General features: G+C 42.1%; 1 protein-coding gene across 1 annotated transcript; it reads right to left on the bottom strand.

Moving 5' to 3' along the window:
- kdelr2b (KDEL endoplasmic reticulum protein retention receptor 2b) lies at positions 1-27,282 on the bottom strand. Its single transcript, XM_073060146.1, has 5 exons — positions 27,065-27,282; positions 8,381-8,481; positions 5,797-5,955; positions 2,086-2,338; positions 1-1,265 (listed from the first exon to the last, which is right to left on the bottom strand). Exons 1-5 carry the CDS (start codon positions 27,153-27,155, stop codon positions 1,231-1,233), a joined length of 639 nt encoding a protein of 212 aa, XP_072916247.1. The 5' UTR covers positions 27,156-27,282; the 3' UTR covers positions 1-1,230.
- Positions 27,283-27,304: the final 22 nt, after the last annotated feature.

Genomic DNA, 27,304 nt, shown 5'->3' with positions numbered 1-27,304 from the left:
TTTTATTGTATTTTGTGGCTTTTATTTATAGATTCAAGTGTACAATTTGTCACTACATTTTAAAGGCATTTTGCAACATCAGCAACAGTTTGAATAAGGAGAGAATGTAAAATTAATACTTTGAGAGACCCAAATGTATGCAGCCTCACAGAGTACACTTCAGTGAAGGTGTGAGGGCAGGAGAGGAATAGGAAAAGTTTACATTGGACAAATGCTGCCAACTTAAAGCAGACATTTTCCTTCTTTGACAGCTACACTAAAAAGTAGACAAATGTGTCAGAACACAAGGAAAGGTTTTTTTTTCCATAAAATGTTTATTGGGCAGTATCACAAGATATCATGCAACAGCTCAGTGTGTAAAAAAAAACTACAAGGTAAACCTCTCAATGTTTCAAAAATAATAAGAGTGGTAGTCGAGGTCAGCGATTCTATCAATTTGTTCAACAAAATAAAAAACCCAGGATCAAACTCAAAGCCTCGTGGTCCCTTGAATACTTAAAACGTTATATTGTCCAAACCACTTTCCAATCAGTAATATGCACATCTAATGTAGTCAGGTTTTGATAATCTTTATTCAGGTTCTATATTCACATGTGAACATGTGCATTCTATCTGGAGGTGGGTTAACCACTGATAGAATAAAGGAAATCTCACCAAATCTCACCAACAGCCTTTAAGACAAATAGTGTTTTTGTTTTGAATGGTTGGTAGAAGCGAAAGATGGCAGCTGGGAATAGAATCAACAACTTTCAAAAAGAATTTGGCAAATTCAAATAAATACAGTAAGTGGTTGGAAAAATAAAATCACAGACCAGTTTTCTCCATCAGATACTGCATTACAAGTAAATTAACGTGGTCAGCCATGTTCAAATTTCTTCCAAACAATTTGCACTTAATCCTCGTAAACAGCTCAGGCAGAAACACATGATGCATTTCCAATCCAAGCCTCCAAGATTGTTTTAAACCACTATGAGTAATTCAGCCTTTCAGCATAGATTTTTGTAGAAAATATATTTTTACATTGTAATAAAAAAAGGCAAAGATGCATAAAACAGAAAACTGAAGTCTGTGGTCCATTATACGACAGATCAGCTGCTGACATTAACTTCAAATACTACTCAGTTATTGCCTCTGCTCTCTGTTTTAGGCATCTTACGCTCTTGATTTTTGTGGTAATGCTTCCTTTGTGTGGAGACGACCAACAACAGAAGTTCTGATAATCTTTGGCACTTAAGCTGGTAAACTCAGCTTCTTTCCTTTCAGAACTAAAGGAAAACAGAGAAAGAAAAAGTCATTATAATGACTAAGGTTTATTGTTCAGAGTCACAGAACACAGCACTGAAAGTCCCTTCAACACATCTAGTCTGTGAAGTATAATTCTGACCAGACTGATCAACCTGTGTCTAGACCACAACACCCCCCCATAACCCATCCATCCATGTACTTATCCAAACTTCTCTCAATGTTGCAATAAAATGTACATCCACCACTTCTGCTGGCAGATCATTCCACACTCACCACCCTCTGAGTGAAGTTCCCTTCAGGTTCCCCTTCACCCATGATCTTTAGGTGTAGTCTCACCCAACCTCAGTGGAAAAAGCCTGCTTGAATTTATCCTATCTTACCCCTCAATCTTCTCTCATTCTCTTACACTCTAGAGTGTACTGGAAGCTTAAAAGCTACCTTGCCTCAAATAATCCCCAAGCCCACAATGTGAATTTGTTCATGTGCCTAGTTAAACGTTTCTTCAATGCCCCTAACATATCTGCTTCTACCACCAGTCCTGGCTGCACACTCCCTGCACTCACCACTGTGTAAAAACAAAACTTACCCCTGACATCATCCCTATACTTGCTGCGCTCCTGCAGCATTTCGTGTGTGAACATGGAACAGTGCAGGCCCTCCGGCCCACAGTATTGTGCCAAACATTTAACCTATACCAAAATCAATCAAACCCACATAGCCCTCCATTTTTCTTCATCTGTGTGTCAATCTAAGAACATCTTCAATACTCCTAATGTATCCGCCTCCACCATCACCCCGACATCTTGCACCCAGCTAGCGGGGAGAAAAAGCAGTTCTCACCTTTTGTAACATACAAATAGAAGAAGTCGCAGTAGAGGATGGTTTGAACCACGCCTGCCACAATAGCAATGAGGTCAAAGAAGCCCTCAAAGTAATAGCGCCAGATCCAGTTGATTAGGTACAGGGCACGATACATGCCAAGGAAGAAGAGGTAATGGGTCGTGATGGTTTCTGCTTCACCGGTCTTGCTGATCATGAAGAGCTGGGGCAGGATGGCAACCGATTCCAGATAGATTGAGAAGGTCCACAAAATCTGCAAGAGAAAGCTTTGATCAGACCTCCTTCAGGCTAAATCCTTTTTAATTAAATGATTTTGAACTGCTTTGATTTAGTTAAATTTCACACTTGAATCCTAAGAATAAAGAACACAGGACCAATTCAGTCTATTTACATCCCATTCTGCAATACATGACAACCCCACGAGTTTTTCAATGTGTCTGCACACAAACCTCTCCTCAAATCTCCAAAAGTAGTGAATATAGCCTAGTCCATCACAAGAAAAACATCCTCCCCATTGAGTGCATCTAGAAGGACAAAGTAAATATTATCAGATTACATATGTCACCACATACAACCGTGAGATTCACAGTTCTGCAGGCATACTCAGCAAATCTATAGAATAGTAACTATAACAGGATCAATGAAAGATAAGCCAGAGTGCAGAAGACAACAAACTGTGTAAATGCAAATAAATAACCAGAACATGAAATAACAAGATAAAGAAGCCTTAAAGTGAGATCACTGATTGTGGGAGCAATTCAAAGGCTGGGCAAGTGAATGTAGTAATCCCTTTTGTCCAAGAGCCCGATTGTGGAGTTGCAACTGTTCTTGAACCTGGTGGTGAGAGTCCTGGAGCTTTGGTACCTTCTACATAATGGCAGAGTGAGAAAGGAGCAGGCCTGGGTGGTGAGGATCTCTGATGATTAACGCTGCTTTCCTCTGAGAGGGTTTCCTATAGATGTGGTCAATGACTGGGAGGACTTTACCTGTGATGTACTGAGCCAAATCCACTATCTTTTGTAGGATTTTTCATTCAAAGGCATTATTGTTTTCATACCAGGCCATGATACAGCCAACACAAGTAAGCAGCATCCACGAAGGACCCTCACCATCCAGGCCATGCTCTTCTCGTTGCTTCCATCGGGAAGGAAGTACAGGGGCCTCAGGAATCACACCACTAGGTTTGGGAACAGTTATTACCCCTACAACCACCAGGGTCCTGAACCAGCGTGGATAACTGCACTCACTGCAACACTGAACACAAATATGGAATCACTTTCAAGGGCTCTACAACTCGAGCCCTCAAGTAATATTTTTATTAATTTTTTGTATTTGCAGAGGTTTTTTTTTGCACATTGGTTGCTTGTCAGCCTGTGTGTGGTTTTTCCCATTGAATCCACTGTATGTTTTAGTTCTGTGAATGCCTGCAAGAACATGAATCTCAGGGTAGTATATGATGACATATATGTAGTTTGATAATAACTTTACTTTGAACTTTGAAATGAAAGTGTATATGATAGTCACCATCCCAAGCAGGGTCATAGGCTCACTTTCCCAAATGTATCTGAGTGGTTGAGGAGCGGGTTTGTGCTGGGATTTGTGGATGTTGTGGCAATGGTTATGATAATGTCCAGGCAAGGATAATTTAGTCTGCAGTCAGCTCAGGTAATTAACCCGGTAACTCTTGACAGTACAAAACTCCGTACGCTGTCTTCAATCACTTTTACCCCAACAATCAAATGAAGTCACAGTTTGCAGAGTTTCAGTAAAGCCTGCAGATTATTTGTTTCCTAGGGAACCATAGTTAGCTTTAAGTGGAGTGGCCATTGTGTGAGTGGCCCAGTGTTAAGAGTGGAGAGTTGAGGCTTTAACTCTTCGAGGCTTTTGCAAGGAGGGGTGTAGCTGTAGGTAGATTTTTTGTAGGTAGATTATTTATTCTTAATTGCACATTTAGAGCAGTACGTTTGCCAGGCAGGATAGTGCAAGGCTGCTCTTGTGGGATGTGGAAGACGGGGAAACCTCCAATGTCCCTGATGACTACACCTGCAAGAACTGCACCCAGCTGCAGCTTTTGACAGACCATGTTAGGGAGCTGCAGCTGGAAACTCTGGATTATTCAGGAGGCTGAGGAGTTGAGATACAAGACAGACAGGGAAGTACTTGCACCCAAATAGCCAAACAATCAATTCCTCTTTAAAAAAAAAGGGGGCAATTCTTTATTCAAACTTTATAGCAGTTAGAATACATTTGGCGACAGTGGACAGAGTAACACATGCAAAATGCAGGCCAGGCAGCATCTATGGAAAAAAGCACAGTCGATGTTTCAGGTTGAAACCGTTTGGCAAGGCTGGAGATAAAGCTGAGGAGTAGATTTGAAAGGCAGGGGGAGGGAGAGAGAAGAACTAGGCAATAGGTGAAACAGAGGGGGAGGGATGAAACAAAGAGCTAGGAAGTTGATTGGTGAAAGAGACAGAAGGCCATGGAAGAAAGACACAAAAAAGGTGGGGGGGAGGGGGAAGAAGAGGAGCACCAGAGGAAGACGATGGGCGGGCAAGGAAAAATAACATGAGAGGGGGAAAAAGTGATGGGAAATGGTGAGGGGGGGGGAAGCATTACTGTTGAGAAATTGATGTTCTTGCCATCAGGTTGGAGGCTATCCAAATGGAATACAAGGCGCTGTTCCTCCAACCTAAGCGTGGCCTTATCCCGAAGTGGGAAGTGGAATTAAAATGGGTGGCCACTGGGAGATCCCGCTTGTTCTGGCGGAACAGTCTCCCAATCTACGTCAGGTCTCATGATACACAAGAGGCCACACTGGGAGCACTGAACACAATATATGACCCCAATAGACTCACAGATGAAGTGACACTTCACCTGTGAGTGAATACATACCTCTAGTGGTTAAACAAAGTATAATTCTAAAGCAACACACACACACAATGCTGGTGGAACACAGCAGGCCAGGCAGCATCTATAAGGAGAAACACTGTTGACGTTTCGGGCCGAAACACTTCATCAGGACTAACTCTAATTCTAACGCATCTTTGTTCTTTCATTAAGTGGCTAGTATTTTGTCATTGTTTTTAAGGCAGTATTGAATAAGTGTTTTCTAATTGGCTTATTATCTATGGAATTTCCTTATCTTTCGGGTATAAAAGTAGCCACTTTATGCTAGGCACTATCTTTGGCTCCTCTCTCCAAGTAGTAAGGCTCCCTATCACTGTTCAGTTTCTGGTCCCCTTTTTTCTATTAACTCTTAATAAAACAATCAAAGTTTTATGCCTCGTTCCTGACTTCTAAAAGAACCTTGGATTTAAACAACAGACTCCAACATATGTTAACCCCTTCATTCCTGGGATCATTCCTCCTCTGAACACTAATACAGGAAATCTTTCTGAGCCACCTCCCATGCTGAGCAGAGATATATCACAGCTAAGCAACTTAATCAAATTTAGTTGGGAAGTTAACAAAAGCATCTTCAGAAACAGTTTTTCAAGATCATATGAGTTTAAGTTTAGGACCAGCTTCTTTCCGTCCCTCAGATTTCTGAACGGTCCATGGGCACTCCCTCACCATTTGCTCTCGTACCTATTTTTATAAAAGTCTTATTGTAACTTACAGTAATTTTTAATAAATTGCACTGTACTGCTGCTGCAAAACAACAAATTTTAATGACAGAGTGAAATTAAACCCGATTCTGAAATAATTTACCTCCATTGGAGAGAAGTCATGATTGACCAGGAAGGACAAACCACCGACAGGGACAACCAGAAATTCCACCCGGAACGTATCATGGTTTCCATCATACGTAGCCTTGAATTTGAAGTAGATCAAATACACTGTGGCAAATGAACAAGCAATGTAGACGACCTGTGAAAACAAAGTCACTATGGCTCAGCAGAGCAATAAATACCTGCGAGGACAAGCAAGACGTGTTCATAAGAGCTTACCTACACACACAAACTCTTAAAAATAACTCTAGAAATATAATATAGGCATGAATGTTAGAAAAAATTTTAATATAACCACCTGTGAAGCAATTGGCTTGGTTCTTTAATGGGAAGGGAGGGCCCAAGGTATGTAAGGTAAAGAGGAAAGCCTTTTTTTCTCTTTGCAGTTTGTGAACCCACTAGAAAGGCCTGCATTTCATGGACATCCTTGGAAGACATTGTGAAAGTGGTGGAACAGCAAATCTTCTTTGAACGACTGCAGTCCTGAAGATGCTTCCACTGTTGGGTAAAGTTCCAGATCTGGACCCAAAAACATTGAAGAAACAGCAGTGTTTCCATGTAACAATAGTGTCTGAATGGGTGGCAAAGGTTAAGGTGGGCAAAGCACTGATCGCTTCGACTGTCGTGCACTACAAAGTGCTAGGGAAACTCAGCAAGTCAGGCAACATCTACACAGGGGAATAGGCACGTGGAGGAGCTTCGGAGGAAAATGGCACCTAACGACAACTCCTTAGCCTGCATCTTCGGAAACAGTTCTATTTCTATTTTTTTTCCCCTTTCAGGGTTCTTTTGAAGACCCTGACCTTGGTTCTTTGCGAAAATGGGACCCGCTCTCAGGGTCCCACGACTGGCCACTATTTGACATGCCAAGGACACAGCCTAGAAGACCAGCACACCTTCAGGGTTCTGGGATTTCGTGCCTCTGAAGGCGGGCGGACTTGAGGTCAGTGTTGCCGCAGAAAACTAGTGTGTCGTGGGATACGGAAAATTGATAGCAGTGAGCTGGCTGCGTGCCCAGAGACCCCCAGTTCTTTGGGCACAGAACTTGGAAGGAGATACATAACAGACTTTTAACATCATAAATTAGCGAGTTGTTTGTTATGTCTCCCCTCTCGCTGTGAAATGGGGACACCTCTTTCCCTTATTAGGGAATGGTCGATATATCGAATACCAGGTGACTACCCCGAGTAGTCTTTGGGGTACTGCAAGTCTGTGTCTTTACTGATAATTTGCTGCACACTTCTACGCTCAGTGGTGGGTGCCGTTGCTTTCGGCAGGGGGGGGGGGGGAAGAGGGGGGGGCTGCTTTGTTGCTGCTTGTGTGAGGGAAGGGGGGAGCTGCGAGGGGCTTTGGGGTTATAACATTTAATTGGCATTCATTCTTTGGGGCACTCCTCTGTTTTCGTGGATGCTTGCAAAGAAAAAGAATTTCAGGATGTATATTGTATACATTTCGCTGACATTAAATGTACCTCTTGAAGCAGTTGACTGTTCATTTCCTTCTATCAGAGGTTTCCACCCTTTTTTAAACCTACCATGAACCAAGTGGTCTGTGGACTCCAGGATGGAAACCCCAGCTCTATATAGATACTGCCTGACCCACTGAAGTACATGTCTACTCGGAAATATTGTTTCTGCACACTAGTTTTTATTTTATATGCGTTGAAGAATAAGGCAAAATCTGTTTTATTTTAAAAGTGAATCAATTCTTCACAAGCCTCATCACCCAGTTTAAAAATCTAACAACCACATGCTATTGCACACAAGATTCTTAAAATGGGTGATACACTTGTGAACCCCTAGCACCCTCCACAACGTCTAAATGACCTCTGACATCTCCCCCCATACTTTCCTCCAATCACTTTAAAATTATGCCCCCTCATTAGCCACTTCCACCTTGGGAAATAGTCTCTGGCTGTCCACTCGATCAATGCCTCTTACAATCTTACACACTTCTATCCAATCACCTCTCATCCTCCTTCGCTCTAAATAGAAAAACCCTAGCTTGATCAACCTATCCTCATAAGACATGCTCTCTAATCCAGGCAGCAACCTGGTAAATGTCCTCTGCACCCTCTAAAGCTCCCACATCCTTCATATAATGAGATGAGCAGAACTGAACACAATATTCCAAGTGTGGTCTAAACAGTTTTATGGAGCTATAATATTACCTCACGGCTCTTCAGCTCAATTTCCTGGTTAATGAAAGCTAACATACATGTGCCTTCATGATCCACCTTTCAACTTACACAGCAACTTTGAGGGAACTTTGTGCAGCCATGTTTGAGCTAAGACTGAAGAGAGCTGGTGGCAAGTGAAACCCAAATGGGCCAATGAGTGGTATGCTGGTGAACAAATGTCACTTTGTTTACACCTGCCACTGAGTGACAGTAGACATACTGGGCAATAAATAGTTGTATTGACCTTATCCTATCATTTTTGATAGGAAGTGTCAGAGGAAATTTTCCACATTGTGACTGCACAAGAACGGTACTTTATAAAAGGTCTCTGTGCTACCACACTTCAGTGTTCCAGGAAATTCTTCAGCCACAATCTTAAATTTACCTTCATGAACGTGTTGTAGAAAGAGATGAAAACCGTGAACAGATCCAGGTATCGAGTGACAAAGACCAAGGCAAACAGAATTTGACTCTTCCCAGAGATTCCTAAGAGAGAGAAAACAACAACTTTAAACAGGACACTCCAAAAATATCCAAATGGCATTACAAGTTTTACTTAAATAATTAACTTAACACACACACAATGTTGTTGACCATTATTTAAATGGCAAGATAAAAGATTAGATTAGTCACATGTACAACAAAGCAGTGAAAGGCACCGAGGCAGCCCACAGGTGTTACCATGCTTCCGGTATCTGCAACTACCCTGCACACCTTTGGAATTTGGGAGGAAACTGGAGCACTCAGAGGGGGTCATGGGGGAGAGCACGCAAACTCTTTACAAACAGTGGAAACTGAACCTGAATTGCTGAGACTTTGGTGTTACACAAGCTGCTACACTACTGTGCCACCCTTTAATGATGTAACATTAAGGTAGCATTACTGTATCATTCTTAATGGTGACTGTCATTAAGAGTCACCATTGAGTTGACAGGCTTGTTAGCTAATCTAGTCACAACGGCTTATATGAAAAGCAATACCATGGCAATTGCTAGATAAAAACCAAGATCCATTTAATCCCATTTAACATAATTGTAAAAGTACAATGTACCAGGTGAACCCTTTAGAATTTTGTCTATTCTGCATAAATGACCTAAAATATGATCAGATCTTACACAAGACCTAAAACTAAATAAAGAGAACCTACTGTAGATTCCGTACTACAGAGCGCACCTGATTAAAAGCCGCAGGCTCTAATTTTAGAAAGAAAATCAATTTTGTACTTGTACAAGCCGCACCGGATTTTAAGCCGCAGGTGTCCCACGTTGTAATATGAGATATTTACACAGAAAGATATTACACGTGAGGATTTTTTAACTTTTAATTAAATCCGTATGGTAACATAAACAAATACATATTGCAAATGCTTTTTTTCGAACCGTGCCTGTAACACGGCTACTTTTAAATATACATACGTATCGGTAACACACAAATTACGTTGCGTATACTTTTTTACTGAACAGTGCACGAACAACATTCCAATATCTCCTAACGACTGGTAAAAAAAATATATACTGCAGCCTACCAGGAAAAGTTATTGATCGCCTTTAACTTAAAAGCAGCGTTCTCGCGCGGGTCTAATGCGCTCGCCCCCACCTTTCCGTTTATCGCAAACCGGTATTTCCCACAAGACGCGGCGAAACCGGATGTGACGTCATAGCATCCCGGGATGTAGTACAGAAAACAAATATACTTAAACACTTCTAACTTTAACTAGAAAATACTAACAAATGAATTACTAAGCGAAAATATTATAAACTAAATAACTGCCATAAAGGCAGCACAATGCTTTTCTTCGAGTGTTTTCCATGTTGATGAGGATGAGTACAATTGTGAAAGTGCGCTTGATTTATCGTACAAATTCACTGGACCTCTGTGAACTACTCATCAATTTTATTGGTCTACTGTTACGAGGCAAAATGTTTTTGGCGGCATGAAAAAAAAACATGCATTAGCCGCACCGTAGTAAAGGCCGCAGTGTTCAAAGCTGTTCAAAGCGTGGGGAAAAAGTAGCGGCTTATAATCTGGCATCTACGGTAATTAAAACACAATAACATTATACTTGTTCATTTGTTTACTGAGAAAAATGATCCAATATTACAAGTATTTGTTGGAAAAAATGTGAAACTCCAGTATTATCAGTTCATTTAAAGGGGAATTTAGAGTTAGACATTTCAATCAATGGGATGACAATCGGGTGTGAATGTGTGAGGCCCTGCCCTATTTATAGAACATAAACCTGGGTCTTCACTATCAAAGTCGGATATTTAAAGGTTTTTGGAAGTGTACCATGCCTCGATCAAAGGAGATTTCTGAGGACCTCAAAAAAAAAAGTTGATGCTCACCAGGCTGGAAAAGGACACAAAATCATCTCTAAAGAGCTTGTACGCAATCAGGCAGATGGTGTACAAATAGAGGAAATTCAGCACCGTTGTTACTTTCCCCCAGGAGTGGTCAATCAGGAGTGGTCAATCAGGCAGATGGTGTACAAATACAGGAAATTCAGCACCGTTGTTACTTTCCCCCAGGAGTGGTCAATCAGGCAGATGGTGTACAAATAGAGGAAATTCAGCACCGTTGTTACTTTCCCCCAGGAGTGGTCAACCAACAAAAATCATTCCAAGAACAGGGCGTGTAATATCCCAGGAGATCACTCAGAACCTCAGGGTAACATCTAAGGAGCTACAGGCCTCTCTTGCATTGGCTAATGACAGTGTTCATCAGTCTACTACTAGGCAAACACTGAACAACAATGGTTTGCGTGGCAGGACTGCAAGGAGAAACCCACTACTCTCCAAAACAAATGTTGCTGTCAGTCTAAAGTTTACTAAAGACCACATGGATAAACCAGAAGGCTACTGGAAAAATCTTCTGTGGACGGATGGGTCCACAGGGTGGTGAAAGTGTGGAATGAGATGTCAGAAGAAGTGGTGAATTTGATTTCATTTTCAACATTTAAGAGAAGTTGGGACAGGTACCATGGACGGGATGGGTCCACAGGGTGGTGAAAGTGTGGAATGAGATGTCAGAAGAAGTGGTGAATTTGATTTCATTTTCAACATTTAAGAGAAGTTGGGACAGGTACCATGGACGGGATGGGTCCACAGGGTGGTGAAAGTGTGGAATGAGATGTCAGAAGAAGTGGTGAATTTGATTTCATTTTCAACATTTAAGAGAAGTTGGGACAGGTACCATGGACGGGATGGGTACAGAGGGCTACGGACCCAGTGCAGGTCAATGAGATCAAGCAGTTTAAATGGTTCGACAGAGACTAAAAGGGCCGAAGGGTCTGATCTGTTCTACAGTATTTTATAACTTTATCCAGAAATTTGTTGTAACCGCATCAGAAAGGACAATGCATTTTTAAGAACTTTTTGGTTTAAATAAGAAGTGTTATGTTCAGCAAAAAGCAAACACTGCATTCCAGCACAAGAACCTCATCCCATCTGTGAAACATGGTGGAAGTGTCGTGGCTTGGGCCTGCTTTTCTGCCTCAGTTTGCCATCATTGGTGGAACTATGAATTCTAAATTGTACCTGCAAATTCTACAGGAAAATGTCAGGGTATCCGCCCATGAATTGAAGTTCAAGAGAAGTGGGTCAGGCAGCAAGACAACTACCCTAACCACACTAGTCAGTCTACCGAAGAATGGTTAAACAGAAGAAATTTCATGTTTTGGAATGGCTGAGTCAAAAGGCCTGACCTTAATTCTATAGAAATGTTGTGGAATTTCCATGGGATTATGAAAATCCAATCCTCCAGTTTTTGTTTCTGCAACATATTGCAATGTTAATAACCGTGCTCTGCTCTACATCTGTTGAAACTTCATAGTACCTTGCACTGCACCAATCTGTGGAAACATTCAACACATACAGGTGGCCCCCGTTTTTCGAACGTTCAGTTTACGACAGCTCGCTGTTACGAAAGACCTACATTAGTACCTGTTTTCGCTAACCAAAGAGGATTTTCGCTTTTACGAAAAGAAGACTCCCGCTTTATACGTGTGTTTACCCCGAGAAAGACTACAATGACCATGAAGCCTTGTGCGGGCAGTTGTGTGCACATGCTTGTACATGTTGATTTTTTTTCTCCAAATTCATTTTGGCTCGCTGTCTTCCCGATTTTGATAAGTGAAACTACACCGTACATACAATATTTCTACTTTATATAGGCTGTATATTTATCATATCATTCCTGCTTTTACTATATGTTAGTATTATTTTAGGTTTTATATGTTATTTGGTTTGATTTGGTAGGTTTTTTTTGGGTCTGGGAACGCTCAAAAAAATTTCCCATATAAATTAATGGTAATTGCTTCTTTGCTTTACGACATCTTGGCTTACAAACGGTTTCACAGGAACGCTCTACCTTCGGATAATGGGGGAAACCTGTACGCAAAAAGGAAAACAACAAATTAATCTGAAATAAATTCAAAATGCTGGACAACAAAGTAATTGCGTCTCCAATTCCACAAGTGACCAGCTGTGTATTAGCACTAGTTTGTATTTATATCAGATTCCCAGAATTGCCATTTTATTTTGCTTTCGGATTAATCGAAAAGCAGAGTTGACATTTTCTCTAGAAAAGACGGCACCAGAAGGTTTTGCAGACCCAGGCAACTTCTTCCAGTTTGTCCACAAACAGCTTATTCTTTTCTCACATCTCTCTTTTCTTTTGAAGGTGGCTGGGGTCCTGTCGGAGTTCAAACACGAGCAGACTGGCATGCGGCCCGATGTTTTGATATCTCCAGGTGCAGCCTGGAAGAAATGCCTCTTCAGGGTGTGGCCCTGTGGATGACTCGGTTCCTCGCCGATGTCGCTGACTGAAACCTCAAGGCAAAAGCGCATGCTGCCTGCTGTCACTGTGGGGGAGAAGTGGGCTCTGTGATGTTTCTTGTGTAAGTAGTGGGGGGGAGGGGGAGGGTCGATGCTTCTGCGTGGGTAGGGGAAGGAGGGTCTTTGGAGTTCTGATGTTTCTGTGATTTATTCTTTTTGTTTTGTGGATTCTGAAAAGAATAAGAATTTCAGTTGTAAACTGTATACATTCTCTGATATTAATTTGAACAGAGATCAATCCATTTTTATGCTGGTCATGAGGTTACCACCCACTAAAGGAGCTGTTCCCAATCTGGGGTCCACGGAACCCTTGCTTAATGGTATTGGACCATGGCATAAGGTTGGGAATCCTTGCACTAAAGCCACAGTGGACGATCACGCAAACCTGCCTAAGTAGTGGGTTGAAATATCACTGACCTGACCTGCCAAGCTTAGTAAGATCAGCAGTAGACCATCTCCGTACAACCAGCTGACAAACTGTGCACCTCATTTAACTAGAAGTGAATTGGTGCCAATGCAGATGAAACACATGCACACACAAAATCCTACCGATTGCAAACCGTTCCAAAGGTATGCTTGCATTCAGGCAAGAACAAAGATGACTGGTTTGGGCAGACACCACACGGAAACACAAGTCAATCTACTGCTCAGGGCACAAGACACCAAAGATAAAATGAAAATGTTACAGATTAGTTTCAACACAATACACAATGGAAAACTTACCAGGATAAATAGTTTGAGAGAAGCAGAGCATTTGCACCTAACAGTGAATGACTCTTCACACTCCAGTACGGTTCTAAAAATCGCTACTGAAGCAAGTGCACTGCATATCAACAAGCTGAAAAGCAAGACCTGGCATTATTGGCATGGTGTTGCTCAGCAACCTGACAACTTGCAATTTCAATTCACTGTTTTAGTGCTTCAGACTCAGTTGGCAGGTTAAAAGTGATACTGAAAGTTGAAGTGGGTATCGAAAGATCAGTGCAAAACATCAACATGCCATCCATGATTCTCACCCTCAAAAAAACTAAATGAAAGGATATATACAAAAAGAAAATTTACAAGGATGTTGCTGGGTTGAGTTATAAGACTGAATAGGTTAGAACTTTATTCCCTAGAGCACGAGGGGAGATTTGATAGAGGTATACAAAATTATGAGTATAGTTAGGGTAAATGCAAGGGTTTTCCTGTGAGGTTAGGTGGGACTACAACCAAAGGTCATGGGGCAGGGGTGAAAGGGAACATGGGGAATTTCTTCAGAGGGTGTTGAGTGTGGAATGAACTGTCAGCACAAGTGGTGAATGTGATTTCAATTTCAACATTTAAGAGAAGTTTGGACGGGATGGGTACGGAGGGCTACGATCCTGGTGCAGATCGATGAGACAAAGCAGTATAAATGGTTCGACAGAGACTGGATGGGCCAAAGGGCCTGATTCTATCCTATAGTATTTTATAACTATCCAGTTCTTTGCTGTAAGCACAACAAAAAGGACAATACATTTATAAGCCAGCAATCGTTACTGATGAGTCAATAACTCGAGTTTAAAATAGTACAAGTGTATGTAGAAAAATTGTGTTACTGGAATATGGACAAGGTATACAAAACCATGAGGGCTGGGGAGTGGGAAACCAAATGGAGACAAGGGCAGCTTTTCTAAATTATTTTACAAGAATATACATATTTAAAATGCTCCCCCAAAAGCAGTTAAGTTTAAAATCTCTCCACACACCCAATTGTCCTAGTGCCACTTTTGCCTCCCTACATTCCCATTCTGCTACCCCATTCCAGACCGAGTGCCTTTGGATGTCTGATAAGTAAATCCTAAGCTCAACCTCTGGAAAATATGCAAAAGCTAGGGAAATGTAGCCAAGACGATCGCTCGTATTGGTGACAAACAAGCTTTAAACAATCCTGATGAAAGGTCTCTACTCAAAACCTCGACTGCTTCTCCCCCTCCAGAGATGTGCCCGTCCTGCTGAGTTCCTCCAGCACTGTGTGCATTTCTCTGGATTTCCAGCATCTGCAGAATCTCATGTTTTAAAAAATATGCAAGCTTAAAATGAATCCAAGATTATTCAAGCTTTACCAGGTAGGCAAAAGATTCATCAACTTGTCTGAGAAGCAGTTAAGCAGCACCTGTTAACTAACTGGAAAATAAACATTCAAAAAATTTAATAAACCTATGAACACCCAGAATCTAAAACGCAAGAAACTTGTACTTTGCACAAAATGTCTAACTTTAGGAGGTATGAATGGGACATTGCAATGCCAAGACATTTGTCAGGCAATCACTACATAAATTAGATAGCTGTTAACATCAGACATATGATGTACTCCGACAAATGTTACATACATTTTGATACTAGCTTGTTAAAAATAGCAGTGAAACGGACAGATTTACACACAAAAAAATTAAGAACTTGACTGTAGCCAAAATACAGTTGCAAGAAAAAGTTTGTGAACCCTTTGCAATTAACTATTTTTCTGCATTAATTACTCAAAAAATGGTCTGATCTTAATCCAAGTCACAATAACAGACAAACACCATCTGCCCAAACTAATAACACATTGTTTAACCATTCACAGTCCAGGCTGGAGATAGTATGTGAACCCTTGTATTTAATAACTGGCTGAACCTCCTTAAGCAGCAATAACCTCCACCAAACGTCTCCTGCAGCTGCTGATCAGACTTGCACAATGGTGAAGAGGAATTTTAAATCACTCCAATATTGTAACTGTTTCAGTTCATCAATATTTCTTGCAGGAACAGCCCTCTTCATGTCATACCACAGTATTTTAATTGGGTTAAGGTCTGGACTCTAACTTGGCCATTCTAAAAAATGAATTTTCTTTTTTTTAAAAAAAAAGCATTATGTTATTTACTCCCTTGTTTCAGATCATTGTCTTGTTGTATCATCCGACTTCTATTAAGCTTCAGGTGACGGCCTACTATCCAGACATTCTCCTGTAAAATGTCTTGGAACAGTGAATTCCTCAACGATTGCAAGCTCTCCAGGCCAAGAGCAGCAAGGCAGTCCCAGACAACGATGCTACCACCATGCTTCCCAATCGGAATGAGGTTTTGGTGTTGGTGTGCAGTGCCCTTTTCCATCCAAATACATTTCTGCCAAACAAAAAGTTCAACTTTAGTCTCACCTGCCCACAGAACACTGCTGCTCCCTGTGTGTTCATTTACACCTCCTTCAGCATTGAATGTTGCGCAACAGACAATAGGTGCAGGAGTAGGCCATTTGGCCCTTCTAGCCAGCACCGCCATTCACTGTGATCATGGCTGATCATACACAATCAGTACCCCGTTCCTGCCCTCTCCCTATATCCCTTGACCCCACTATCTATAAGAGCTCTATCTCTCTCTTGAATGCATTCAGAGACTTGGCCTCCACTGCCTTCTGGGGCAGAGCATTCCACATATCCACCACCCTCTGGGCGAAAAAGTTTTTCCGCATCTCTGTTCTAAATGGCCTACCCCTTATTCTTAAACTGTGGCCTCTAGTTCTGGACTCACCCATCAGCGGGAACATGCTTCCTGCCTCCAGTGTGTACAATCCCTTAATAATCTTATGTTTCAATCAGATCCCCTCTCATCCTTCTAAATTCCAGTGTATACAAGCCCAGTCGCTCCAATCTTTCAACATATGACAGTCCCGCCATTCCGGGAATTAACCTTGTGAATCTACGCTGCACTCCCTCAATAGCAAGGATGTCCTTCCTCAAATTTGGAGACCAAAACTACACACAATACTCCAGGTGTGGTCTCACCAGGGCCCTGTACAACTGCAGAAGGACCTCTTTACTCTTATACTCAATTCCTCTTGTTATAAAGGCCAGCATGCCATTAGCTTTCTTCACTGCCTGCTGTACCTGCATGCTTGCTTTCATTGACTGATGTACAAGAACACCTAGATCTCGTTGTACTTCCCCTTTTCCTAACTTGACTCCATTTAGATAGTAATCTGCCTTCCTGTTCTTGCCACCAAAGTAGATAACCTCACATTTATCCACATTAAACTGCATCTGCCATACATTTGCCCACTCACCCAACCTGTCCAAGTCACCCTGCATTCTCATAACATCCTCCTGACATTTCACACTGCCACCCAGCTTTGTGTCATCGGCAAATTTGCTAATGTTACTTTTAATCCCTTCATCTAAATCATTAATGTATATTGTAAACAGCTGTGGTCCCAGCACCGAACCTTGTGGTACCCCACTGATCACAGCCTGCCATTCCAAAAGGGGCCCGTTAATCGCTACTCTTTGTTTCCTGTCAGCCAGCCAATTTTCAATCCATGCCAGTACTCTGCCCCCAATACCATTTGCCCTAATTTTGCCCACTAATCTCCTATGTGGGACTTTATCAAAAGCTTTCTGGAAGTCCAGTACACTACATCCACTGGCTCTCCCTTGTCCATTTTCATAGTTACATCCTCAAAAAACTCCAGAAGATTAGTCAAGCATGATTTTCCCTTCATAAATCCATGCTGACTCGGACTGATCCTTCTACTGCTATCCAAATGTGTCGTAATTTCCTCTTTTATAATTGACTCCAGCATCTTTCCCACCACTGACGTCAGGCTAACCGGTATATAATTCCCTGTTTTCTCTCTCCCTCCTTTCTTGAAAAGTGGGACAACATTAGCCACCCTCCAATCAGCAGGAACTGTTCCTGAATCTATAGAACATTGGAAAATGATTACCAATGCGTCCACGATTTCTGGAACCACCTCTTTAAGTACCCTGGGATGCAGACCATCAGGTCCCGGGGACTTATCAGCCTTCAGACTCAACAGTCTATCCAACACTGTTTCTTGCCTAATATAAATTTCCTTCAGTTCATCCTTTACCCTAGTTCTTTTGGCCACTATTACATCTGGGAGATTGTTTGTGTCTTCCCTAGTGAAGACAGATCCAAAGTACTTGTTCAACTCATCTGCCATTTCCTTGTTCCCCATAATAAATTCACCCGTTTCTGTCTTCAATGGCCCAATTTTGGTCTTAACTATTTTTTTTGCTATTCACATACCTAAAGAAGCTTTTACTATCCTCCTTTATATTCTTGGCTAGTTTACCTTCGTACCTCATTTTTTTCTTGGCGTATTGCCTTTTTTGTTATCTTCTGTTGCTCTTTAAAAGCTTCCCAGTCCTCTGGCTTCCCGCTCATCTTTGCTATGTTATACTTCTCTTTTATTTTTATACTGCCCTTTACTTCCCTCGTCAGCCACGGCCGCCCCTTACTCCCCTTAGGATCTTTCTTCCTCTTTGGAATGAACCAATCCTGCACCTTCTGCATTATTCCCAGAAATACCTACCATTTTTGTTCCACTGTCTTCCCTGCTAGGGTATTGTTCCATTGAACTTTGGCCAGCTCCTCCCTCATAGCTCTATAGTTCCCTTTGTTCAACTGTAATACTGACACATCCGATTTTCCCTTCTCCTTCTCAAATTGTAGGTTAAAACATATCATACTATGGTCACTACCTCCTAATGGTTCCTTTACCTCGAGGTCCCTGATCAAATCCAGTTCATTGCACAACACTAAATCTAGAATTGCCTTCTCCCTGGTAGGCTCCAGTACAAGCTGTTCTAAGAATCCATCTTGGAGGCACTTGAGTTCTTTGCTGGACTCCTCAGGAGAGTAGCAACAGTACTGAATTTCCTCCACTTATAGATAATTTCTCTTACTGTGGACTGGCGAACTCTCAGGTGTTTAGAAATGCTCTTGTAGTCTTTTCCAGCTTCATGCATCTCTACAATTCTTCTTCTAAGATCCTCTGAAAGTAGTTCTGATGGAGGCATGGTGAACATAGAGTGTGATTGTTTAAATGGTGTACTCAGTATTGACAAGTAGTACAATTGCTTGTGTGTCATTAGTTCAGGCAAATTGTGTTTGTCTATTATTGTGACTTAATGAATATCAGACCACATTTTATGAGTAATTAATGCAGAAAATCAGGTAATTGCAAAGGATTCACAAACTTTCTTACAATTACGTTGGCTACAGTCATGACCTTGTGCCTTGGCTCTGATTGGGTCACCCATGCCAAAGATGTCAAAGCGTAGAGGCCAGACTAAGGGTGGTTACTGGTCCTGCAACTTCAGGGGTTCAGCTTAGGGCTAACAATCCTGACTGACAAAACAAAACTGTTACTAAAACAGCAATGAATCCTTATACATGTGTAGTTGGCAAATTATTCAAATTCACTAAGATACGATATAGGCATTCATTAGAAAGGACAATGTAGCATGCATCTGTTAAGGGAAAGACATGGTTGGCAAATATGACTGAATTCTTTGAGGCGGTAACAAGGAGGGCTGAGGATCGTGTACTCAGATTTTTGACAAGATCCCATATAGCACAAATAAGATAGCAAGCACTGTAGAAAAGCTGCAACTACACAAGATCGTGTGGTGGAAATTCATGAAATTGTTGCTCGGATTGGAAAATTGTAGCTATAGAATGAAAGACTGGAAACACTGGGGGTTACTTCATCAGAACAAAGAAAGTTGTGGAAATGTAAATGTTAAACACAAGAGTTTCCGAATTGGGTAGCATCTATGGAGGGAAACAGAGTCAATGTTTGGAGTCAAGACTTCTCATTTGAACAATTTCCAAATGAAGAGCCTTGACCCAACACACCTATTGGCACTTATGCTCTGTGATCCACTGAGTTCCTCCAGATGCTAGTATCTGCAGTTTCATTGTCATCATTTTCCCTTGGACATAGGGTCAAAACCCAAAGTTCAAAGTCCCATTGTGTCCAATGATGACAGAAAAACCTAAGGGGGATGGTTTTTAGAGTGGAAAAGGCATTGCACTGGAGCAGTTCCACTTTCTCGACCTCAGAAGTCTGGGTCAAGTGGTACAAACAAGCATCTCAAACTGGGGTCTTCCATGGTTGCAGTGGATAATCACTACATCTTCTGTACCTTGTCATGTCCTTCGCTTTCCACGGAACGTTGCAGTACGATCTTCCTAGCCTTTGGATCTTACTGTAGATGGCTTAGACAGCCCTGTCCCCATCTCACTAGGGTACAAGGCTGCCAGCTACCCTCACCTGGTTTAGGCTGCCTGTTGAAATGGCTATACCAGGGTGCCAACAGCCACTTGGAACCAGTGTCCAGTGGGGAGTAAAGGTGAGTGAGCTACCTCGGAATGGACACGACAAGCCTCTTCACTAGTGGTGCTGCCCCACCTTAAATATGTCTGAAAGTACATATGCTACCATATACAAAATTGAAATTAATATTCTTGTGGGCATACTCATAAAACCATTGATGAAAGAATGAATGGACTCAAGGGGTATGTATAGTTTTAAAATAATTTGTAGAATGACTATAGGGAGATGTGCTCAAACAGCCTGACAAAGACAGTAGGGGAAAAGGAAATCAATAAAAGAACAGTGGAAATAAACCTGCCTGGTTGTGTACTTGAAGAGCCACAACCTGCAGAGCAACGGGTCCAGTGCTTGAAAATGAAAATCCCTTGAAGAGCTCTTCCAATGGGCGTGGGGACAATATACCAATGTTTTAGATTCAGAATCTTCACTGCCAACAGCCAGTGCAGGAAGAGATTCCCACCTCTCAACATACTGGCTTCACTGTAAAACACGGCAGTCAGAGCCCAACTGTGTAGGTCACGTCAGGTAATAAAGAAAAGTAAGTGCCTGGTCCTGGTGGGTTTAGATTGACGTGGTTGGAGACCCGAGCAGATCTCTAAAGAGCTACCAAAGACAGCTCCATTTTGCCCAGCTCCCAAAAATTCCAAACTGAACTGCCTACAGGTCTAAGTATTTTCAGCACTGTGTAATCTGAGCATTCAGGTTCAGGGATTACAAGATCTGTTATTCTTTGATTTAACACTCTGCAAGGTATGTTAAAGATTTAAAAGCTAATAAATTAAACTATGGTTTATACAGATTTCATGGCATTCTAATGTGTGGCTAGACCAACGATGCAGAACTTCCAGTCTATGGGAAGACCCCATTCAGCCATTCTGCATCAACAACTTGGAATGCAGTTCCCGACTGACAGGTTCCTTGAAAAGCACAGAGCCCTCTCACTTTAAGAGCCATCCTTAAAAATACTATGACAGCTGATCCTGTCATACAGCGAAATTACCAGCTGTCAAAACATCACAGACTAATGCCTGTATCCTTTAACATTCAAACATAAAGTATTCAACTTTTTCAAGTGGCAAGTTTAATTTTAAAGTACTGCAAAATACTTAAATACATTTTTTATCTATTAAAAGGTGAATACAATTAGCTGGAACTTTCCCATCCCTGACATACAGAGTGATTTACCATTGCAACTTCTGCTACAGGAAGTTGGCACACTGCCACAGTATTCCAGAAAGAGCACAAGTATGCAATCGGAATATACGTGGCAAAGATCTCCCAGGAAGATCAGATTTCCACACTTCAGAAGTGTTCTGAATAATGAATCTGAGTCTCTTCTGCAAAGGTGTATGCCCCATTGAATCAATAACGCAAAAACTGAAAAGATGCGACCATAGCAGGCGATGGAAGCACAGGGAGGCAGACACAGCACAAAGGCATTAACTGCACCCAATCACCAAGCTGCACACAGATTCTTGTATATTTCAGGGGGTTATTCAATTAGCTTCTCAGCCATGAGATTAGGAAAGGGAAATCTAATGTAAGCTGACAAGCTAATGTCCTATCACCCACAAAATGAGCTAAATTTATGACAAGTTAATATAACATCACCCTCAAAATGAGCCAATTCATGACAAGTTAATATCACATCCTCAAAACAAGCTAAATTCATGACAATTTAATGTCACATCACCCTCAAAACAAGCTAAATTCAGGAGACATTTTGTCAACACAGGAAACCACTCATTGTAGAAAAGTGCAAATGTCGAAATACACCAGAGAATCATCAACCTCCACGACCATCTTAACCAACTCAGCCAAGGCTGGCGGCCCAGAGGAGGAAGGTTGGGCATGGGGCTAGCCCATAAGCACCTAGCACAACAGAAGCTCCGAGGACCTCATCCCTGGGAGAGGAAGATACGGCACACCTGGGTACAGGCTGAAAAACTGGCCCAGGATAGAGGACTCTGGCGAGCTGCTGTCGTCAGCCTATGTCCCAGTAGGGGTTTTGGGTTTAAGTGACCACTTTAAACAGATGATGACCAATCTCTCCAATTAAAGAACTGTCACATTTACTAACACTAAAGAAACCATTCACAAAGCACACTTCACTACGCAATGATATTACAAGGTATTTCAGAATCATTGAGGTGCTATTGGAATGTAAGAAAAATGTAAGAAAAATCCAGGTCTACAAGAGAAATAATGGTACAATGGAAGAATCTGTTGCATTGAATGAAGTTAACTGACACATGAGAACTTAACTCTGAAATAACCACAGAACTGATTCACTCTGTGGGGGTTCCCAACTTTTAAGCCTTGGACCAATACTATTATGCAAGGAGCCTGGGGATCCTAGGTTAGGACCCCCTGTGTAACTCATTCCAAGAGTGCCATATCCAATAGCACATCATTCCCTCAGTTTTATGCTTCACTATCAGTCTAGACACTATGCACTGATCTATGAAGTGAGATGGATTATCTTGGCCACTAACAGGCAAGATAGTGAGCCTGAACCATTTAACCAACTACAATCCTCCTGCAAGCCCGACCATTCTTGAGGGCCATGTTTTATTTACCTATTTAGAGACACAGTGAGGAGCAGGCCCTTCCGGCCCAATGAGCCGCACCACCCACCCAGCAACCCACCGATTTAACCCCAGGACAATCTGCAATGGTTACAATTTACAAGTTAATTTATAATTACCCTACTAACTAGGTCTTTGGACTGTGGGAGGAAATTGGAACACTTGTAGGAAACCTATGCACTCACAGGAAGGATATATAAATTTCTTAGAGGACACCAAAATTAAACTTCGAACTCCAACACCCCAAGCTAACTATCGCACTAATGTGGCAACCCATTACATTGTGACCTATTACTTTTAATATTCTTTCAATGGCATATCACATCACCGACACATTTTAATGATGCACTCTCCCTAACCAGGACAGAGTTTTCCAGAACTACAATAAACTGCTAAAAATTTTCAAGTGACTTAACCTATTCTCTGGACCCAATGATCTCTGTTTGAAACACCTACCAGAAGAGTTCACCTTCTCACATCAGACATTAATTTGGAGCTAAAGCATGTTTGTGTGTAGGAGTGGAGTGGGAGCAAGGGGAGGAATTTCCCCCACAAATGATGTTGCACAGCAACATTAAGTCAACATTGTGCACCACACCTTGTAGACCTGGGTGGAATCACTTAGGCTTCCTTGCAAAGGGCCTCGTCATCAAAAACTTCAGTGTACGTAGCAGGAAGCTGCTCCACCTGCTTTTCCCAAGGTCCAACATTGACTCTAATAAAGAAGTCTATCAAATGAAGTTTCCTCTGTTTACATTACACCAGATGGTTTGGAAACAACAGATACATGATAATAATTCTTGTAGAGCTAAAAGATTTTCCGATTATGGGGAAAAAGTACAATTCTAGCCACTTAACATAGTACAGACAATTTGTGTGTGTGTGTGCATGCGCTGTATGTGAGCTACAACACTGGCAGCTTTAAACTGGGGCAGAGAAAGATGGTGGTCTCTGAGGGACAAAGACATCAAATGACTGAATTTTAGGAAACCCTTGAGGAAATCAGTAACTTAGGACTCACAATCTCAAACAATGTAATTCCAAAGCTGAAAATACCCCTTGGTTAAAAGCAAGCACCTTTTATTGTAGCTCAGGAATGAATAAATATACATTTGGTAATGGAGGGTCAAGATTAACACCTATGAGGAGTTTTGATCCCAATGCCAATTGGGCGGCATGGCGGGGTAGCAGTTAGCGCACAGCGATCACTAACCTGGGTTCAATTCCTGCTGACACAAGTAGATTGCACAACCTCCCTGTGACTGTATGGGTTTCCTCTGGGTGCTCCGGTTTCCTCCCACATCCCAAAGGTGTACAGGTTAGGGTTAGTAAGTTGCAGGCATGCTATGTTGGTGCTGGAAGTGCAACGAAACTTGCAGGTGTCCCCAGCATGATACTCACACAGTATTGGTTGTTGACATAAAACAACACATTTCACTGTATGTTTTGATGGATGTGTGACAGATAATACAATTAATTTTTATCCTTTGTGAATCTGAACTATAATTGTGATATTTAAGAAAAGACAATTGCTCTAAGTTTTTTAGTCCCAAATTCAGGATAGGCTGTGACAGAGTTGAAAGATATTTGAAGAAATTCCTCCCATGCAAGTAAGTTGTTCAAAGAACACACCCGGAAGAATTTAACCTGATGGCTAGCTATACCTTGCACAATGTTGGGTAAAGCAGTCAGCTGCACAGAAAGTACACGTTTACAGGAGCAGCAACTACACTGGTGTGTGGCATCTGTTCATCTTGAAGGATAGCACAGGTAGATAATGATAGCATTGTGTGTAAAATCTGAGCAGATAAGTTTTAAGCAGCACTGTAGAACTACAATGAAATGAAAATGACTGACTCAACTTTTCACATGCTTTACATTACAAATGGGATCATTTTACAGTTGAAGTATTGCTTTCACCAAACATTTTCCTATTGACACTTTAATATACAGTGAAAACATTGATAAAAACTCCACCTTCAAGGAGGAACAGGAAACCACCTCTTCACGTGGCAGCTATTAAGATTTTATAGCATCATTCTTAAGTAAATGCTGGAGGTCACTGATAAAGTGCTGGCAGTACTTTCAAACTGCAGTACAGCTCATCACAGGTGCGCTTATGGCAGAGTTCACATAACCTAATACGGAGAGGTAACCTGGGGGATAACCATCTGCTTGGCCGAATGCTTTATACAACAGTTGGTAGCTGAAATAAAAGTGAAAGTAACATAACAGTTCATGTCAATGACCTTTCATCAGAATCGTCTCGTCACACAAGCTGCATGATTGGCTGTGTATTTCCAGCAGTTGTTATACCCTTCCATGTGTTGTGAACAAAGCAGATACACTGCACTTAATTTAGGGATGAGAGTTGGTTAGCCTTCACAGACCACACCAAGGCTTTCTCAAGTACATAAAATCAGTGGGGAAAACAAGCTAAAGACAGCCTAACAGGCAAGTATTTGCTATGAGGGAAGGCTAACACTAGAAAAAAAAAATCAGAGTTTAGAGGTTAAACGTAGAAGCTATTTTGAAGTTTTTGCAACACACCCAACCACTACAACTAACAAAACTTCTTTCATTGTCACTTCAACAATTAGACTGTTATTTCTGTTGTGACTGAAATCTTAATCAGTCAGTATCACAGGTAAATCACTTCAAATGTTTATTTAAGTTACATGTCCAAAAACAAAAGGCACTGCCACTACAAAACTACACATGTACACACACCAAGCTATACCTTTGAAAATCTTTGACTAAGGGATCTTAAATATCAATTTATCTAACTTCCAGTAAATTCACTCCTCCCCTTCTGATTCCCCTTTCAGCTGCCCATCGCCTCCCTCCTCCTTCCCCTTCTCCCATGGTGCATTGTCCTATCAGGATTCCCCTTCAGCCCTTTACCTTTTCCACCTGTCACCTCCCAGCTTCTCACATCATTCCCTCTCCCAATCCACCCCTTCCTGGTTTCACCCATCACCTGCCAGTTGTACTCCTTCCCTTCTCCCCACCCCCCACCAACTTCTGGCTTCTACCACCCTCTTCTTTCCCAGTGCGGATGAAGGGTCTCAGCCCAAAACATTGACTGCTGCCTGGCCTACTGAGTTCCTTTGACAAACAACCTTTTGTCAATGACAAAGTCCAATTACAGGAGATAAGAGACAAGAAAGGTATATAATGTAAGCAGAGTTAATTCAGAGAAAAGTATTTTCTTTATCAATGAGAGATTGTACAAGAAACAGTATTCTGTGATTCATGGGATCGAATGAATACATTGTGAATTGGTGATCAGACATTTGGTCAATTTACCAAATCCCCCCCATTACTGAAGACTTTTGCTACAAATAACCCCACAAATCATTATGCTAATGGACAAGGCTGCTTCTGAATAGGCAGCTTACTGCATTGCCAGTTACTGTAAATCCAACTCCAATAGTACTTGGAGGGGCCCAACCAAGCTCTTCACAAGGGAAAAGGGAAGACACTCAAGGGCAAACCCTCAAAATACACTTAGGGAAGTTTTTCAATATCTGGATTTGGGGACTACAATAGCTTCGGTTTGTACATGGACAATTTATCAGAATTTTTACTGGACTGTTCCCCATTTTAACTTGGAAGGGCAGAAGTGCAACGAGCAGCAAGGTTTGGCTGAATTTGCGGGAGCGCTCAAACACTTAAAATACATTGTGTATCTTTTTTAATAAATAAATTTCAGCAAAGTGAATTTTACTGAGTGCAACTTACACGCATGCGTTCAAGAAACGGTGGAGAAACAAAGGGCAAACAAAGCTGTTGCATTTTCCTCACAATATCGGAACCAACAGATTGTTAAACCAAACACCTAAAGTTAACTAACATTCTCATTCGAAGCGCATCCTTTGCAGAGAAGACAACTCCCTGACTATACCTAAAGCGTCTGCCACGTCAGAGCATGACCATCAAACCAAACTGACGGCTCCACAATGGCATGGGGGGGGGGGGACCCGAGGAATACACTGAAGTGCAGTTAGAAAGTCATGATTCAATAAAATAAAAGCCTTTCGAACGATCAATTATCATTAGTCATTCCCTATTTGAGCTACAAATGCACTACGAATTGGACGAAAGCATCCTTTAGGACATCCATGGTTATTCTTGCTAACTTGCAAGGAACATGAAACTATTATTTAGCGTGATCGTTGCAAAGCGAAATCCAACCGTGATGTCAGCAGGGGTTAGAGAGAGATGGTGTGAGTGACCGCAGGGCTGGTCAGGGAGCAGGGTCCAAAAGGTCAGCACAGTAGCCACGGACGGGACAGCGACCAGATGCGGCCAACACCTGGAGACAGACATAAAGCGGTGGAAGGGAGGACCCAGGGGCATCGCAAAGGCAACCGGGCCTACCGTGGGCCGCCGACCGGCCGGCGTCCACTCCCCGGGATTTGCTACATGAAAACCCCACGAAGGTAAGCCCTCTGCAGCTTCGGCGCTGCTACCGCCCCCTTCCCCGTTACCCGCCGAGCTCACCGGCGCACGATCGGGTCTTCCATATCTTCAGCAGCAGGATGATGATGGCCACCAAGTGCGAGAAGTCGCCGGTCAGCCGAAAGATGTTCATGGTGGCCGAGCGTCTGAGCGAGAGGCAGGAGAGAGGGAATGAGAGAAAGCAAAGCGGTGACCGTCAGTCAGCCAAACCTTGGGCGCTCCTCCCCGGCAAAATGGCGGCGGCAGCGACGTGGCCCGGGGACGTGGCCAACGGCCGGGAGG

The sequence above is a fragment of the Hemitrygon akajei genome, chromosome 11 (assembly GCF_048418815.1).
Source record: "Hemitrygon akajei chromosome 11, sHemAka1.3, whole genome shotgun sequence".
Classification (NCBI taxonomy): domain Eukaryota; kingdom Metazoa; phylum Chordata; class Chondrichthyes; order Myliobatiformes; family Dasyatidae; genus Hemitrygon; species Hemitrygon akajei.
The sequence above is the reverse complement of the archived record's forward strand: the minus strand, read 5'-3'. Positions and strand labels throughout refer to the sequence as shown.